This window comes from Chelon labrosus, assembly GCF_963514085.1.
Source record: "Chelon labrosus genome assembly, chromosome: 5".
Lineage (NCBI taxonomy): Eukaryota > Metazoa > Chordata > Actinopteri > Mugiliformes > Mugilidae > Chelon > Chelon labrosus.
The window spans coordinates 27,335,953-27,353,900 of record NC_140341.1 but is presented as its reverse complement, the minus strand read 5'-3'; the positions used below and the strand labels follow the sequence as shown (position 1 = coordinate 27,353,900).

The window sequence follows — 17,948 nt, the reverse complement described above, 5'->3', positions numbered from 1 at the left end:
AAAAGACAAGTAAACTAAAGGCAAGCAGTGCATTCAGTGTACATACACCAAAATACAAACATCATGATGGCATGATACTTAGAGGTGATATGTTCAAGGCCATCAGTGAACAGTATAGATGGCCAATAATCATGTACAGACTACAGTACAAATATACAGTATACAATACAGTGGGCTATATACTGGGGCTACAGCTTAATGCCACTAATATAAGGTACAATACAAATGCTACTGCAAGGGGAGATATCATCATTCCCACTCTGCGAGATTGCATAAGGCCACTAGACTTCTGAAAGTCTACTAGAACATTTAAAGCCTGAATTTCCAACAATTCATTTCTGTGACCTTCACTGAGGCGAACAAGCTCATATACACCACAGCATCATGAAGTAAGGCAAGTCCTGAAAAGTCAGGTGAATGGGAAGAAAAAGATCCATGCTATAAATGCATAAGCCCTGCAAGTCGTCAGATACCCTGCTGGAATAATAAGCTGGCAAAAGGAGGAGATATCAGGGCAAGGAAGCTCCTCAAATCATCCTGAGGTTGTACATTAAATGCACAGAGTTATGGAAAATTGTCTCCCACTGATGGAAGTGCTTTGTGATTTGTCTACTTTGAAAGAAAAAAATATAATTTAAAGCTGCTGTCTCGTGGTTTATAACTTCACTAATACCAGTAGAGATATTATTAGTGTGTATGTGAATGACTGCGAATGTGAATGTGTATCTTGTGTTTTGGGTCTTCTCCTCTTCCTTCGTTGTCGTCTTCTTCTTCTTATTAATAGTAGTAGTAGTATTTGTATTAGTATTAATACTAACTGGACATTAGTTAGGACATGTCATTTTTGTAATAAAGACATTTTAATTAAGGAGTGCCTCGGCTTCAGAGAATTCCTTCTCTACGCTGCCTCTCAGATGTTCTACCTTGGACCGAAGAGCACCCAAATCAAACTCAAAAGGAATTGAGCACGCCATTCATCTTGAAGTTGTAGTATTAGTGTTATTAGTATTATTAGTATTGGTATTACGTTTTCCTTTAAGAGGCGTTTCAGGAAGTGAGCTACAACAAAAAAAAAAAGGAACTTCCTGTATTTCCGTCACGCTTTGAGGAAGTGATGAGCTAGCATTGAATGCTAAACATTGACTGTTACACACCGAATGTTATGTTGTAGCCGTACATCAGACACGTTCCGCCTGTAATGGAGACTAATGTTCCCGGGGACTCGCCGCACTCTACGAAATGACGCCGCCGCCATGTTTCTTATTCTCCTGTGCTACCAAGCCGTCCTCCAAGGTACCTCATCGAAGTTCTCAGCCGAGTTTTGGTTTTTAGCTGGCTAGCCTTGTTAGCCCTAGCTGCTATGCTATGAGGCGGCATTAAAGAGGTGTCCAACCAGTGTTGGGCAAGTTTCTTCAAAAACGTAATATATTATGTATTACTTGTTACTGTCATTTCAAAGTCATTCGTTACATTATAATATTACTGTCTCTGAATTGTAAGGCACTACTGCATTACTTTTAAGTTACTTACACCAAAGTAACTTCAAATATATATATACTTATTCTAACTGTATCTTATTATGCTCTTAGGCTTAAGTTTTAAGTTTTCATATAACTGATGGACGAGAAAGAGAAAGGTACCAAAGCCCCACCCATCATTGCAAAAACTGTAAATGTCCTCTGTAGATAGGCAGTATTAGTCTTAAACCTTGGCTTTGACATCAACACATATGCACAGACCAGAAGCTTAATATAAACTGTGGACAAAGGTTGATTGACAACCTGCACTATTAGCTTACCAGAGAGAGAAAAAAACATCAGCTAGTAAACTCCTACTGAACAATAACGACAACAGTAAAAGTTAGGGCTGTTGCTAATGACTGGAATGTGTTGGTGCTGAGTGATAAAGTAAATAGATCGTTTGGTAACTTATAGGAGCCACACGCCTCAGGTGGTCCACGTTAAAATGTTATTTTTAAACATATTTTCTTCGATTGAGCTATTTTTTGTCGTCTTATCATAGACAAACCCTTTTAAAATAAAACAACTTTTATTTTGCTGGGACACTTTGACACTTGGGACAAAGTTTAGGGGTACTTGAGCACCCCTAAACTTTGTTACGCATGTTTTCTCGAGACTGTAGTCTTTTTGTTACAAATACTTTAGTCAGTTTATCTTAAATGGTTAAACGGTTAACAAAATGAGGAAGTGGATTGGAAACATTTTAAAACTGAAGCTGTACTTTCCTAAAGCGGTGGAAAAGTCAAATCAGGAGTATTTTTTTCTGCCATCACCCTTTGTCACAAATTGTCTTTATTTGTGTTCCAGTATTGGCTAAGGAGAGACCACCACCACCACTGAATGTCCGTGTTGATCAGGGGGAGATGACATGGGATCCTGCCACAGAGGACAGGAGGAACACCACTTACACCATTCAGTGCTGCAGGTGAGGCCTATGGACAAACCCACCCTGATGTCAGCCAACGGTTTCCAGCTGAGCAGTTTTGAAGCTCAACATCATTATCACGTCAGTGCCTGGCTCTATTTAGATAGATAGATAGATAGATAGATAGATAGATAGATAGATTGCAGCAGCAGTGTACAGGCACTCAGCATACAAACTCAGATAATAACAAATTATCATTATATAACAAATATGCAGTAACAATAAGTCCAGTCCAGAGTGGCATCTGTCACACACAGATGAGGAGTTCTACAGACTGATGGGTTGAGGCAGGAAAGATTTCCTGTAGCGTTCCTTACAACAGCGAATTTGTCGGAGACTTCTGGAGAAGGTGCCTCGTTGTCTGTCTGTTGTATGGTGGAGAGGGTGGTCAGGGTTATCCATGATTCTGTCGGCAGCCAGTGACGGAGCCAGGCTTCCTGATCAGTTTATTCAGTCTGTTGGCGTCACTGGTTGTAATGCTGTTCCCCCAGCAGATCACAGCAGAGAAAAGGGTGCTGGCCACAACAGACTGGTAAAACACTTCCAGTATCTTGCTACACACAATGAAGGACCTCAGCTTCCCCAGGAAATAGAGTCTGCTGCAGCCCTTCTTGTACACAGCTGTACTGTTGGTCTTCCAGTCCAGCCTGTTGTCGATAGTCACTCCCAGGTATTTGTACTCCTCCACCACGTCCACATCCCTACCAAGGATTAGAGGGTGACACGGGAATCAATTGTCGCTCCCATCCCATCCCGAGCCCACAAAAATACTCCTGTCATATCCTGATCACGTGATCCCCGTTTTAATTTAATCTCCGGCTCCGTGTCCCTGTCGTTACCGATAGTCCTGTGGGAATACCGTGACCCGCGGGAGCCCCGAAAAAGTGTCACCCTCTACCAAGGATGCCACACACTGCATGCAGAACTGCCTCAACAGGAGAACCTGAGCTGTCTTCTTACCTGTGTCCGTGTCTGTGCTGCTGGACTTTTGTCTTTTAGTACTTTTTTCCTCCAAGTCTGAACACATGTTCAGTTATTTTTTAAGTTTGTTGCAGTGCCAATGCAGCTACACAAATGAACTTGAACTGAGTGCTGTGCATGTTGTTGACAGTGAGGATGAGCCAGGTATGAAGGATGAAGCCTTGTGAAGCTTTTCGGCCTTCTTCCTGATTGTACTGTAAAGAGATTCGATCTTAGAAGATGAATGTATTTACTAGTAAAACTTTTGAATGTGTTGCCCTGTTACCACCTATTACTTGAAACATGGTTCAGATTGATATGACAGGTTTTTGCTGTGATGTGAGATCACAGGTATTTCAACATCAGTGTTTTGGAGGTATGACTAAAGGTTTCTGAGAAGTTCTTATGCAACACTGTGAAGCCGAGGGGGAGCACCAAGCATTTTGTGTCTCCTTATAAGGAATGAAGGGGTGTAAATTATTGGAATTAGTCGATGTTTCATTGTCACGTATGAAGCCTCCAACGTCATTGGTCTTACCTTGTGATCAGGGAGATTTGATACAAGCCTCGACACTGTTTTGAACCACTCTGCTTCAGTAAAGTGAAACAGGCTTCGGTGCCTCCGTGTAAAATGTCTCGTCTCTAGTTTCTGGTAATGTGTGGGTGTTCACGTAAATCAAAATATTGATAATACCCATCCGTCATTCGAAGCCAGCGGTAATGCACACAGTGTGTCTGTGTACAAAGTATTATTTAGAGCTGCCACAATTAAGCAATTCATTGAATTTACAACTATTTTGGGCAACTAATGATCAAGCAAATAATAATTATGAAATCACATATTGGCAGTAGTTCTTATGTGTCATAGTTTAAATAATAGTTTTAAATTGTGGAGTCAAGTCTTGTTTCTGTTTCTTGTCCTTAGCTCTGACAATAATTGCACTGAGTGGAAAGCTGTACCAGCCTGCACCAAGATATCTTCAAATTCCTGCAATGTCACTTTGCCCAAAGCTGAGGCCGAGCATGCCTGTGTTAGACTGCGTGTGCAAGCAGAGAGACAAGGAAGTTTCTCCAAACCAGTCAACGCTTGCAGAATACACGGTAAGAAACCTAGTGTTAGCATCAGTTTAGTTCAAGGGTCGGCAACTTTTTCGGCTGAGAGAGCCATGAAAGCCACGTATTTTAAAATAAATTTCTGCGAGAGCCATATAATATTTCTTCCACCGAATAAATTTTTTTTTAGGTTTTTGGGGTTTTTTTGCATTTCGCATTTTGGCCTGTCCCGGCACCCGTACCATGTGTAAACAAATAGACGTGCAAGAAAAATCCAACCCTTCTGCGAACGACGGCTCACTTGACCGCAGTTTTAAACTGTCAGCGGAATTATTCATTACTTATTGTGTTAAGAAATGTCAGCTAAGATTTATCTGCGAGCCAGATGGAGTCATCGAAAGAGCCCCTTCTGGCTCTCGAGCCATACTGCTTTACAGTATAAATTACAGTAAATCAGTCCTTTGTGTCCTGGTTCCTTAAAATCCAGACTCCCTTTTGTTGTTGTGGATCAGAATATTGTCCAAGCCACACACACTTGACCAGATGATGGATATCCTCTCTGTAGCATGACTCGACATTGTCTCGTATGTTAGGATGATAAATTGGTATATACGCTGCCCAAGGCCAAAAGTGGTTTTAATGAATACATTTAAGATTTCTTTCATTTCTTATGGCCAAATATGATGGACTTCCTATGCTTGGGGATTTTAATATCCGTGTCTTGATTCCTTCTTTGTTCCTCTTTTTCTTGTGTGGTTTCTCGGTTGTTGAAAGAGAAACCATTATGGCTTGAACACGCTGGAATCACTAAGATCAGCTGGAAATTTCCCCCAAAAAATCCATTTCTCCTTCACACAAATTAATTTCTTTTGTTATCCATGTCCTGATGAGTCATGCAGACAGTTTAAACAAGTTTTGGTGTGAATATTTATTTTCGCCTTTATTGAGCTAGCAAGGGATGCCAAATGACTTGAAATGGCTATATTCCTTCAACAAAAACGATGAAAGGCAGCAGAATCTCAGCAGTTAGAAATATTCAGTGATTTATGTTTTTTTGTTTGCTTTGATCTGATCCTCTTTTTAGAGGTTACACTGTACAGAAGACGAAAACAAAGTTGGCCCACTTCTGCTTTTTTTTTGGCTTTTTTCTTCTCCCTTTAGATAATTTTTTTCCCTCACTTGATAAATCATTGGGTACTTGTTGTTGTTGCTGTTCAAAAACTGCTGAAAGAAATACTCACCAACTGACAAAATCCACCACTGAAAATAGTCCCCAACAAATGCACTATTTAGTCTTTTTTCATTGACTTTCATTAAAAACTACACTAGCCAGCTGTTTTGGGAAAATGGAAAAGTGTTCAACTTCCCTAAAAACCAAAATGGGGACCATGGACAGGCGGATACTAATATGCTGATGGGACAAGAATATTTTTAAAACCAGTTCTTTTCTCATTTTTGGATTTTGAAATTTTAAACTTACCTAGATTTTGGTTTAATTAATATTCTGCAGATATACTGATAAGGAATATACTGTAAAATTTCAGCCGCATAATAAGGGCTATTCAATAATGAAGTGATTATATGTGATTTTTAAGTCTTTTTCCTTTTATCTTTCAGCTGAAGTAGAGCTGGCCCCTCCTCGGGATGTTGCCATGGATACCTTGAACACTTATTACACACTGCGCTGGGAGTGGGACCAGAGTGCTGAAGAGTTTGACAACGTCACCTTCACAACACAATACGTTGCGTAAGTCTCATGTTGTTCAATGTTTAAGACTTTTAATAGGCTATTATTTTTATGACTTTGTGAGAAACTCTCTTTACTCAACCACAAATACCATCAGCCATCGCCTTGATGCACGTCAAAAATGAAACGGCACACCACTGTAGCACAGCTGAACAGAGAGGATCCAACCTCTTTTATTCCCCTAAAGTGCAGACCTTACTGTGGCTCAGTAGGTAGAGCGTGTTGTCCACGAACCATGTGCCACATGCCGAAGTGTCTGAACCTCCAGTTGCTCCCAGTGTGTGGCACTGATGTGTGAATGTGTGTGTGCTTGTGTGAGCGAATGGGTTGATGTGTCTGTGACTGTAAAGCGCTTTGAGTACCAATAGGTAGAAAAGCGCTATATAAAAGCAAGGCCATTTACTAAAAGCTAAACAAGAAGACTGGGAAGTGATGTTGATTGCATTATTACGTCAATTTGTCTGGAATATGTTGACTGTTCAGGCTGTTCATACTCATTCCCAATTATGGCATCTCCTGCTGCCAGGCATGCTGCTGACCAGATTGCCTAACGTGTGGGAATTCTTTAAATCTAAACTAATAAAAATAGGCACATTCACCCAATAATATGATGAATGCTTTCAAAAAAAAAAAAAAAAAACTACAGCAGTGCAAATGCTTTGCGACAAGATAACATGACAGCATTTTGTCTGATTCTTGAAAGGTGGTCAGTTCCTGGGAGTCGTTGTCATATTCTCATCAGTTGTGTTACAGATAAGAACTCAACCAATAGTCCCTACAACAGATACTACGTGCTAGTATGCCAGTGCTGTTTTCTGCTGTACTTGCAAGTTGTACACGGTTTGTTTATGCGCATAGAAACCTCTAAACTAAACAAGTAAGTAATCATAGTCATCGTTATGCACTAGTGTAAGCAGGCTTTTCCATATAAATATTAGTTTCCATTTAAACAGTGGTTATCATTTTGTTATGTGTTAACCAAAGGTTTCATAAACTACTTAGAAAATAACCAATAGATTAACTGAAAAAAATAAATAATTGATTTAAAGACTTATCAGAAAAATTATTCAAAATGTAACTGTAAATGTACTTTATTGATATAGGTAGCAGAGGCAGACGGCTGGCCACACACTGGGGTGCCATCTTGCATATCTCTCCTAATAGTCCTCAGTTTAAAGTTAATTAAGTGTTAGTTACATTGTTTGTTGTATAACTGTGTTAGTTTGTCCACAGATACATTATAGGTTACCATAGGATGCCTTCAGCAGATGAGCTACACAGTTATTACTCGCCCATAGTACTTTCATTTTTCACACAGTGCTTTTAAATAATGCCTCTTTTGGAGGATTGGAGGATTAGTCTGCAGACTGCATTACATTATTGAGGGAGGATTTCACCACCTGGGATCTTCCATTGATTTTTGTGGCCCTGTCAGGCACCAGTCATGAATCAGCCAATATATTAGATGTCTGTCAGTGTAATTTTATTGTCTCTTATAGCTTCTAATCAGAAGCTACAAGATGCAATAACATAATGGTTTTGCATGATATGTTGCTAAAAAGACAAAAAAGTTACCATGGTTAATGACTTCTGTTTTTGTTCTTATCAACCAAGGGCGCGCCATCTGAAGTCTAAGAAGAGGAGTCCAAAGTGGTTGTTTGTGTGTAAAGAGACCTCAGACAAGTTTTGTGACTTTACCACGTTAAACCTGCACTATTTTGGCACCTTCATGCTTCGTGTGCAAGCCAATGCGAACGGGTGTCACTCGGACTGGGTGCAGAAGGAATTCCGCCCTGACAGAGACGGTAAGAGAGAGGGATGACTTGGAAATGAATAAGGGGGTGATTGACTTCACAGCTCTGGGGAGGAAGCTGATGTTTCTGTACATTTTCTATGACGGAAGAGGTACAAACAGTCCATGGCCCGGGTGGGTGGGATCTGCAGCGATCCGGCTAGCACTCTTTCAGATCCAGTTCTCGTGGACAGAGTTCAAATGAGCCTTCTTCACCAGGTGTGCAATGTTGACAGACCATGTCAGTTCCCCCTGTAGGCGATCTGGTGGGCAGGGATGGCGTCCTTGATGTGCGTCAGGATGATCCTCTCAAAGCACTTCATTATTACTGGGGTCAGAGCGAAAGGGCGGTAATCATTGAGGCAGGTGACAGCCGGCTTTTTAGGTACAGGTACAATGATGGAGGACTTGGGGCAGACTGTGGCCAGCTGCAGAGACAAGTTGAAAATGTCCAGAAAAACTCCTGCCCGCTGGTCAGCACATAGTCTCAGGGTGCGGCCCGCCGCTTTATCAGGTCCTGCAGCTTTGTTGATGTTGATCCTCCTCAGGGTGGAGCTCATTTGGTGAAGCTGCAGGACAAGATGCTGACAAAAGGTTGCTCCTCCAGCTGGGAGAGAGGCCTAGTTTCTTCCCAGCCAGGTGTATCGAAGCGTGCAGAGAAACTGTTCAGGGTGTAGGGGAGGGTGGGATCAAGGCTGACATGATGGTTGCTGCACTTGTAGTCCGTTATTGTCCTGATGCCTCTCCACATGCTGCGTGTGTTGTTGTTTTCAAAGTGCTCCTTAGTGCTTTGCCTGTACCTGAGTTTAGTAGTCAAGCAGGGTCATGTGTACAGTAGAGGTGATCTAGAATTGCCAGGCTTAAGGCTCATTTAAGGTACCGCCAGACATAGACGCCGTAATCTACGCATGAATGAATTTGAAAATTGTGGACATGGAGAAGCAGCCGGACGTACTAAAGCAGAAACATGCTACTACCAAGCGGTGCAATCACAGCTCTCAGCTTCAGCGCTAGGGTCTGTGTACGGTCTGTGTGTGCACTGCGTATGCGCTGCGCTGTCGCCTTCGCTGCGCTGTCGCCTTCGCTTCTGTGTCAATTTGACACAGAAGCCTAAACCGCCTGTAAGGCAACCGGCTGCCAGATAGCTCACAGGCCGTTTTAATGGAGTTTCAGTTCCAGTTCCCCTTCTCCTGGGAGGCTTCCAGATTTCACTGTGGATATGTTTCATCTTATTGCAGGGTATCACCAGGAGATGAGGAACAGTCATGTGATGATAATAGCCTAACTTATTAGTTGTGTGATACTAAGCACTGAGTATTACTCACACCCTGCTGCGGTCCTGTTCCATTAGCATGACACAACAAGTCTAGTCTACTTTCAAGTACTAATAAGTTATTTAGGAATGTAAGAAAGATGGCATATTTGAGACACAGTATTTTTATCAGAGCTTTAACAGTGTTATCCCACTCAGAAAATAATGCCTATTTAAATCTAAACTTTAATGATATTTTTCTTTTTTTAATTGTTTGGTGACACTATAAGCCTACGTTTTTTGTAGTTATGGCTACATTTCATTTAAAATGCTTAGAAAATGATTACACATTGGTTGTAGTTTTTTACCTACTGAAGAACAGAAACCTCATATCATGTCTCTGTGTCCTGCTCCTTCTAGCTGATGTGGGCCCTCCATCCAAAGTAGACCTTGCTCCTGCTGGAAGTGGCCTGGATGTTTTCATCACTGACCCTCTGACCAGCACCAACAGCTCCATGAAGGACCATATTTCACACCTGTACTACCTTATTTATGTTTGGGAGCGCTCTGCAGACAGACAGGTAGGTGCACTGAACTACCTTCCTCAGATTGAATCGTCTGTCCTTTTATGTGTCTTGCAACCGTTTTTAACCTACAGTAAATTTCTGTTTCTCTTAATTCTGTTGAATTATGTTCCATCTTCTGTTCATTCCTGAAAGACACCTGGTGACAACTGATGCTGCATTTCCCACTTAAACTAATAAAGCTGCCATAATTAACCTTATTAGCTGAGCACCTATTTCCTATATTTCTGTTACGCGTCTTTAACGTATGCTGATTTATTGGTGTGCAGCTACGCTCTGCACAGGTGGAAGAGGTGTTTCCTGTCTGTTGCAAGGGAAGTGAACTAGTGCAGTGTTTTCCTGTGAGCTGTTTTTACATAAAGCAGTAAGCAGGTCAACTGCAGTTAGCTCTAAAATCCTCAAAGTCCTTTACAAATAATTGACACTACAAGAAGTCTTAAGCATAAATGGAGAAATGTTTCTCTTCAGGTGTTTGCTTCAATTTGTTCTTTGTTACTCTGTGTTCATTCATACAGTATTTTACATGGCAATATTACCAGTAAAGCTGTATGTGGACATATTTTTCTGTATCTGTTATTGGGCAACAGAATGCGTAAAGTATTAGATTGCCATGGAAACGTGAACCAGGCATACTACATGTTAACCAGCATTCAGTTTAAGCCATCTTGAAGCAACTACGCTGCACTTTTAAAATCCTGATTTTGCAACCGTAATGTTGTCCAAGGCATAAGAAGAAACTGTAGTCACAGGGTCGCTATGCGCAGGTAGTTAAACACGCTGGAACAAACTCGGATGTTTTTTATCCACATGACTGTGCCTCTACGCCATTATTACTCCATTGTATCTTGACTGCAAGGCGGATGTTGGATTGCAAAGTGCCATCCTTCCTTCCATGCTTCATTTCACTATATCCCTACAGCCATCTTAGCGCAGATCCTAACTCAGAATGTAACATTAATATGGCAGTACATAAATGAAGTAACCGTCGTGGATTTTAAATTGCACTCTCCTTGTGTTCCCTAGGACTTTACGACTCCGTCATTGCAGAGCAACGTCAGCTTGGTTACTCTGTCAAATCTGAAGCCCTGGACCTGGTATTGTGTGAGCGTGCGGTCACGCTACGAATTCTACGACAAGAACAGCAGCTTCACCTCACCGCACTGCATGCAGACTGAAGGTACATTTGAGTGAAAAGATAATGATTTTATAAATGTGCAACATACATACATTTATATAGCCACATGCTTTGGCGTCACCTTTGAGGAACGGTGATGGCACTGCATAAAATAATATTTATTCAGACTGCTGTGTGTGCATGTGTGAAATTATTGTGCGCATGTTCAGATTGCTCAGTAGTTGCGTGTGAATTAAAATCCACACCAAAATTCGGGCACAAACCGTTTGTGTTTGTGAATCTTATCTTTCACTTGTGGATCGTGGAACACGCATTTGTGACCATTCTTGACAAACTTTAATCTACAATTGTTTACTGTGTTATGAGAAGGACCTCTTGACAGTATTAATTATCATGGTTATTATTATCAAGGATTTCTATTGTTTTTCTCTCTCCTTGCACGTTTTTGTTTTTCACTCAGTTGCTGGTTCATCTAAATCTATATAAAACGTACTGTTAAAACATATTTTAACATTTTATCTATGAATGAAGAGCCCATTTCAATCTTTAACTTTATTTCAGTTTTAATAATACTGTTAAATAAATTTGATTGTTTTATTTATGCAGGTATGACCTTATCAGAAAATGTGTTCTTTACTATATTTTGTCATTAATTAGCACAGCGTTGGCAGTGATTTGACTTGATTACGTGATTGCAATTGGAATGCAGCTGTATTATGTATTTGCTAAAGGTTGGATTTGCTAAACCCACTCGGAGAGTAAAGTTGATATAAATGTGGATCTTTGTCATAGTGGCCATTAGTGATAAAGTGCACTGTGTCATTTTTTAGAAATACCCACACTTTGATGTTTGAGCATTTTTGGGCATTGTGTGTACATCACTGATTTTCTTTTTTCTTCATTGTTATTATCATTATTATTATCATTATTATGGTGAGTAAATTCTAGGTGGTTCAGAGATGAATGTTAATTAGAATATAATAAGCCCAAAAAATGTTTTTGGGAGAAAATTCACATGAGAGGAGACGCGAATAAATTATGAACCCTATGTTGCACACCGAAGTGCTTTATATGCCTGTGTGCTTAACAGGATTTGAAAGGGTTAGGGTTAGGGTTAGGTTAGGTTAGCCTGCCACATCAGGGAGCATTGAATGCACCACAACATGTGACGTCACAGGGAATCAAATCTAAATAAAACAGACAGCAGTGGAACAACCTGCTGTAAATTTACTGATCCACACCCTAGTCTCCTACTGGACTAGGGTGTGTTCACGCATTCGTTCTTTCAACTGGCCAAATGGCGTTACTGTAAAACAGTTTTAAGAACAGGTTTTTTTTAAATGGCACATTTTTAAAATCTAAAAATTACACGACTAAATCAATCAATACTAGTATCCAAATATTTGTTCTGGTTATCAGTATCCAAATGCATTTAAAACTGCCTCTGAAAACGGTGTAGTGTAAGCTAATTGTTTATACTACACCAGATTTATATCAAATCTAAAGGTATAGTGTAAACTGCAAACAGCGGTTAGCATTACAAAGCTCAACAACTACCCTGGCATATGCTCTAAAATAGTAGGCTATTGTGTGTGTGTGTTGGGAGGATGTGACGACAACTTGAGCTTTTAACATCTAACTATACACAAATACGATCCAGTTTATGCATGTACAATATGTGTGTACACGCAGGTGCTGTTCCATGGTGGCAGACCATGGGGTACATTGTCTGCTTCCTGGCCGTGCTGCTCTTACTCTTCAGCCCCTTTTGGTGCTACCAGAAAGTCAAGGAAACTTTCCACCCATCCACCAAGCTGGCTTCACATTTCACACAGGTACACCACAATATCATTTGTGTCATTACAGATTTCACTATGTGCAGGCAGCAGGCAAATCTATTTCATGGTTTTAACATCCTAACACCTATTGATGTAGTTTTGGCATATTTAATTAACTGACTGGGGGAAACAACTTATAGTTGCTGGTACTGCTGTGTTTTAAAAAAAAAAAAAAAAAAAAAGCCAAATCCCTTTGTCTCATCTCGGCCTCTCTTGTCTCCCCTTCCAGACTCTCTGTGACTCTCCTGGGTCTGACACTCCTCACCTCCTCACCTTAAAGTCAGAATTAGAGCTCTTCTGTGATAACGTCACAGTCTGCCCAGAGCCAACGGACCTGGAAGTCCTCATTCCTCCCCCTGAGGCCCTGACAGGACCCCCATCAGGCCTGCAGCCAGACACCAGGTTATATTTCATTTTTGATGCTCCATCTACTGAAGTGTTGCTCTGCATGCAAATAACTCATGTATTAATTTGGAAATTTCTGGAAGGTGAAAGGGGTGAAATATTGGGCCAACAGACTTCAGTACTCCAGTACTAATACAAATCCTAGAATGTAATGAACTGTTAAGTCTATCGTACTTACTGAAAGTGAAGAGTGACTTATGTTGCCCTGATGTTAGTTAATCAAGAGACCCACACAGAGCTCAGTTTTTAACTGAGTCCAGTGAAAGAAAGATTTCCTATATAAAGACACCAGTCATTACTGAGGTATTAAAGCCACAAGGCTACAACAATACGAACATTTTGCTGGCTAACCACGTGCTAATACGCTTTTCTTATTAGGGAATTACACATCCTACACATATTCAGTAATTAAATTTAATTCTAATTCTAATTCTGTTTATTTATTTTTTATTTACATAACAGCTACAAGGAAAAAATAGTTCCTGTTCAGACCTGGTTGTTTGAGTAATCTGATCACAAGTTGCCAGCTCAAGCTCCGGGTATGAACACGCCCCTGAGGCATGGAGGATGTATTTGAGATCCTGTCACTCAGGCCCTGTTCAGACCTTGCATTAACGTCCAACCTGGGCAATCCGATCAAAAGTACCTGTGTTCACACCAGGCATTAAAATGTGTCTTCACATGCGACCTCACTTAACTCCAAGAAGCTCCTACATTACCATTGTATTAATAATTAACTACATACTTATTATACATACGTTATTGAATGACAGGGTCACACACAGATACTTTCATTTGTTAATTTGTGTTTAGATTTATTTCTTAGTTAGTTAACAGCTACAAGGACAGAATATGTTAAAAGGCTCTCATTACTAATGAACAGACTTCACTTAAGGTGCTTTTCCCTTTACATGCGATCATTTATTATAGCAGTTGTGTGTTTTTGTGGGCTGCTTTTGACCACATTCTTTCAGCAGTGTGAACAAACTAAATCCTGGGTCACTTTAAGAACCACCTGCTTAATTGCTGTGCTTTTGTGAATGAATTAGTAAATGTGTCATGTCAAGTGATTGTGACTGTAAAGCACTTTGAGTACCAAGAGATACAGGACCATTTACCATTTAGTGATGTCTATTCATTAGTAAGGAGAACCTTTTAAATTGTTCAGTCTGTGTAGCTGTTAACTAACTAAATCAGAAATAAATCTAAACAAAAATAACTTGTTTGTGATTACATCATTAAAATAAGTGGCTGATGACTAAAATGATGTAACTAATGGGGACAGATGTGTTCGGGAGAAATAGAAAAAAACAGGCTTTCCTGTTTGTTTGACATCAATCTATCAAAGTTTTCTAATTGATGGTTTTATTCTTACTCTAATCCTAGAGGTAAGTCAGATACTCTATGATTGGTCTGGGGCATTGCACACAATTTCAGTTTTGTCCACGTTCATACATAGAAATATCAAATATGTAATAGTTTTGACAGTAAAGTGTGTAGACCAGGGGTGTCAGGTGCTCAGTGGAGCCACACCAGTAACATAATAACCTATACATAATGATGGCCGAAAATGTCCCCTTTGTGTCAGTGCAAAGAAGAACATTAGGAAAATGTTAACATTTAATGAACAATCCTTTTACAAAACATTTTATCAATACCCTGAAGTTTTCTAAGAAAAACAAGTGTTATTTCAGCACATTTCTGCCATTTGCTGTTTAGTTCTGGGCCTCAGGGTTTGTGTCATGTCTGCAACTCTGACCCCTAGTGGACAAATTAGGCGTAGGTGCCCATTTTCTTTGCAGTTAATGTCTTCTAGTTGTCACGGTCACACTAGGATAAGTGCCCGTAATCTTCTCAATAAAATGGACTAAAACATATCGCTTCAACACAAGAGGCTCAAGCGGTCTTACATTCTCTCTTTTTAGGCTTTTTTTTTTTTTTTTTTTTTTTTTTTTAAATTGGTCAATATCATCACTTATCCGAGGTAAATGATTTAATTACCCCACTGACATGGGAAACATGTAACTTAAAATTGTTGAAGAAAACCATACATGCAAGTTATCAATGGAAAATAATGATAATGGTCTTTTCCCTTGATCTTTCCAGTGGCAGACACAGTCGTCAGAATAGCAGCAGCAGTGGAGACTCTGGCGTTTACTCCACGGGGGGCAGCTCCAACATGCAGCAGCCCAACAACAGCCTGTCCTTTGCAGAAGACTGCTTGAAGGGCCGAGTTGACCTGGAGAAAGTGAAGATGCACGAGATGGTTACATGCCTCAACAGCCGACTTCTGATTGCAGATGAGGGCACTGCAGACATGTCTGTCTGAAGGCGGGCCTGGGACAAAAAGACAATTGTGAAGAAGAGCATGATGAGACATTTATATTAAGGAAGCTATAGATTTGTGGAAATTGTGCCTATTTTCCACCTTTCACTTTGAAACAAGGAGCTTAAGCTTTTTTTAAAAAAAAACTTACTATGGAGGGGAAAAACACGATATAAGCCCATGAGTGATTCACAATGAACAAAACTGACTTGCTGCTATCGCACTAAATGTTTCCAACTTCCATGGAGATGGGGTGTCACTGAGGATGGACCAACTCACTGCTGACAGAGCTCACTTTCCTGATGCCTTTGAAGACCCAGATCCATCTTTTTGGTCAAAATAATCTTGCTTATGAACAGGAAGTACTGCTGATCCTGATTTGAGTATATTTTACATTCTCTCTCTCATTTCCAACATCCATTGTGTTAACCCTGCTTTCATGATGTGAGTGATGGATGTGAAGCTTTAATCTGACCCACTGGCAGTCTGCGTATTGGTGTTATTTCTCTTTAACTGACACATTGTTTTAACAAGTTCACATTAGTAGCCTCGAGGTACAAATGAATTAGCATTAGTTAAACAGACAGATTGTGGGTGGTGGGTGTACTTGTCTGTTGCAGTCACTACTCAGTTAAATTGAACATCTACTCTCAGGGTGATATTAAAAAAGGTTGATTAGATTACAAGAACTGGAATAGTTCAATTTAAACAATGTAGTTTTACCAAAGCAGGTTGTTAACATCCACCAGTGCATCCAAACAAATCTCCTCATTTACATTAAAAAAAAAAAAAAAAAAACTTTTCCACCTACTTTCATGTTATGTTTGTACCACTCAGAGAGGGAAGAAACTAACTATCTTTAATTCACATTATTCATCGGAAATCAGTTCCGTTCTTTCGTTGTTTTTTGTGTCAAAGACATTGATACCTCACAAATACACTTAAGCACTTATTCTACACTTTTTGCATTTAACAAAGGCAATGCAGCTTGGCATTTTTATTTTGTCTGTAGATACAAGATGTCTGCTCTGTAAGCTTAACAGTGGATATGAAATGTCTATGTCTACACAACTCCTGTTAAGACAGCTGTTTTTTTTTTGTAAAATCGCTATACTGTGTCTATTAAAAAGTAAGTACAAAAAAAATCAACTCTCGATCACTGTTGTCGTTTAATTTTCTGTAGCTTCTAGACTTCCCACTCTGCAATACGTCAACACCTTGCCCACCATTGTCTGTCAAAACTCTATATAATTATGTCAAACAGTGTAACTGATGAAATGACTGTACAACGCAATGGTGATGTCAGTGTATGTATCTTATTTCACATCCATCAGCTGTCAATTTGCTGAGATTTCATGTCACAATTCCCTCTTGTGGAGTTTTCTTTATCCAGAGTCATAAAAATATTCTCAAAGCTTTTCACGGTACCCTGAGCCCAAGACCCTCAGAGCCAGCACTTAGGTGATGGTGGCAAGGGGGGTTCACTGTTCACTGTGTTTTCTAGTAGTTCTAGTAGTTAGTCTAGTTTTCTATTGCTACTTTTAATTTTAATGTTCCCTATTTTTGTTGGACTGGTTGTAAAGCATGTAGCAAAACATTATCACCCAATTCTGTATTTCACCTTGTTAGTCAACTTCACTCCAACTCAGGATGCATGACATGAACAGTGGGACAATTTGGGGTGCAACAATCATCAATTTTGATGATACGGTTATAGAGGAAATAACGCAGTTTCACAATTATCATGAGTTTGGATGTATGCAATCACATTTGTATATATTGCATTTTTCCCTTTTTTTAATAACAATAATAATAATACATTTTATTTATCAGCACTTTCAATGAAACTAATACACTTTACACGATTATTGAGAGCTTTGTAAATGATGAGGAGGATCTTGAAGTGGATATGCTGCCCTATTGGGAGCCAGTGAAGGTGTTGCAGGATGGGTGTAACGCATTTCTTTGAATAACTTACACTTTGACTTCTAAAGAATACGCACATGGACACCGATTCAAACGTTTATGCATAAATGACACCTCTGATATTACAATCCTTCTAGCTGACGTGACCCAGGCAGAACAAACGCCCAATTTACAGCAGCAGGTTAACAAGGACTCCTGACCGCAGACTAGCAGACCGGTGTGACAGCAAGGTGGAGTGACAGCGGGGACGGCCAATCACACAAGAAACGGCAGAGCCAATCAAGGAGCTTGTGGGCGGGTCTAAACTAAGGGAAACCAGAGCCCGTCTACGGGAAACAGGCTTCAGCTTGAGCGGCCGTTTTCCGCTTGGTCCTAGTGCTTGACATGTCTCTGTGGTCGCGGGGGTCTGCTGGAGCCTATCCCAGCTGTCATCGGGCGAGAGGCAGGGGTACACCCTGGACAGGTCTCCAGTCTATCGCAGGGCT

General features: G+C 40.2%; 1 protein-coding gene across 1 annotated transcript; it reads left to right on the top strand.

Annotated features, from left to right (window-relative positions):
- The first annotated feature begins 72 nt into the window (after positions 1-72).
- LOC311488445 (interferon alpha/beta receptor 1b-like) lies at positions 73-17,291 on the top strand. The gene is made up of 10 exons (XM_084545156.1): positions 73-1,293; positions 2,328-2,445; positions 4,331-4,506; positions 6,076-6,205; positions 7,820-8,010; positions 9,670-9,830; positions 10,857-11,010; positions 12,661-12,803; positions 13,036-13,208; positions 15,318-17,291. The coding sequence occupies exons 1-10, from the start codon at positions 1,209-1,211 to the stop codon at positions 15,538-15,540; spliced, it is 1,554 nt and encodes a 517-aa protein (XP_084401282.1). The 5' UTR covers positions 73-1,208; the 3' UTR covers positions 15,541-17,291.
- The last annotated feature ends 657 nt before the right edge of the window (positions 17,292-17,948 follow it).

Coding starts and splice junctions, on each gene's coding strand:
- LOC311488445 (XM_084545156.1), top strand. CDS start 1,209: ATGTTCCCGGGGACTCGCCGCACTCTACGAAATGACGCCGCCGCCATG. Junction 1,294..2,327: donor CTACCAAGCCGTCCTCCAAG/GTACCTCATCGA, acceptor TTTGTGTTCCAG/TATTGGCTAAGGAGAGACCA. Junction 6,206..7,819: donor TTCACAACACAATACGTTGC/GTAAGTCTCATG, acceptor TTATCAACCAAG/GGCGCGCCATCTGAAGTCTA.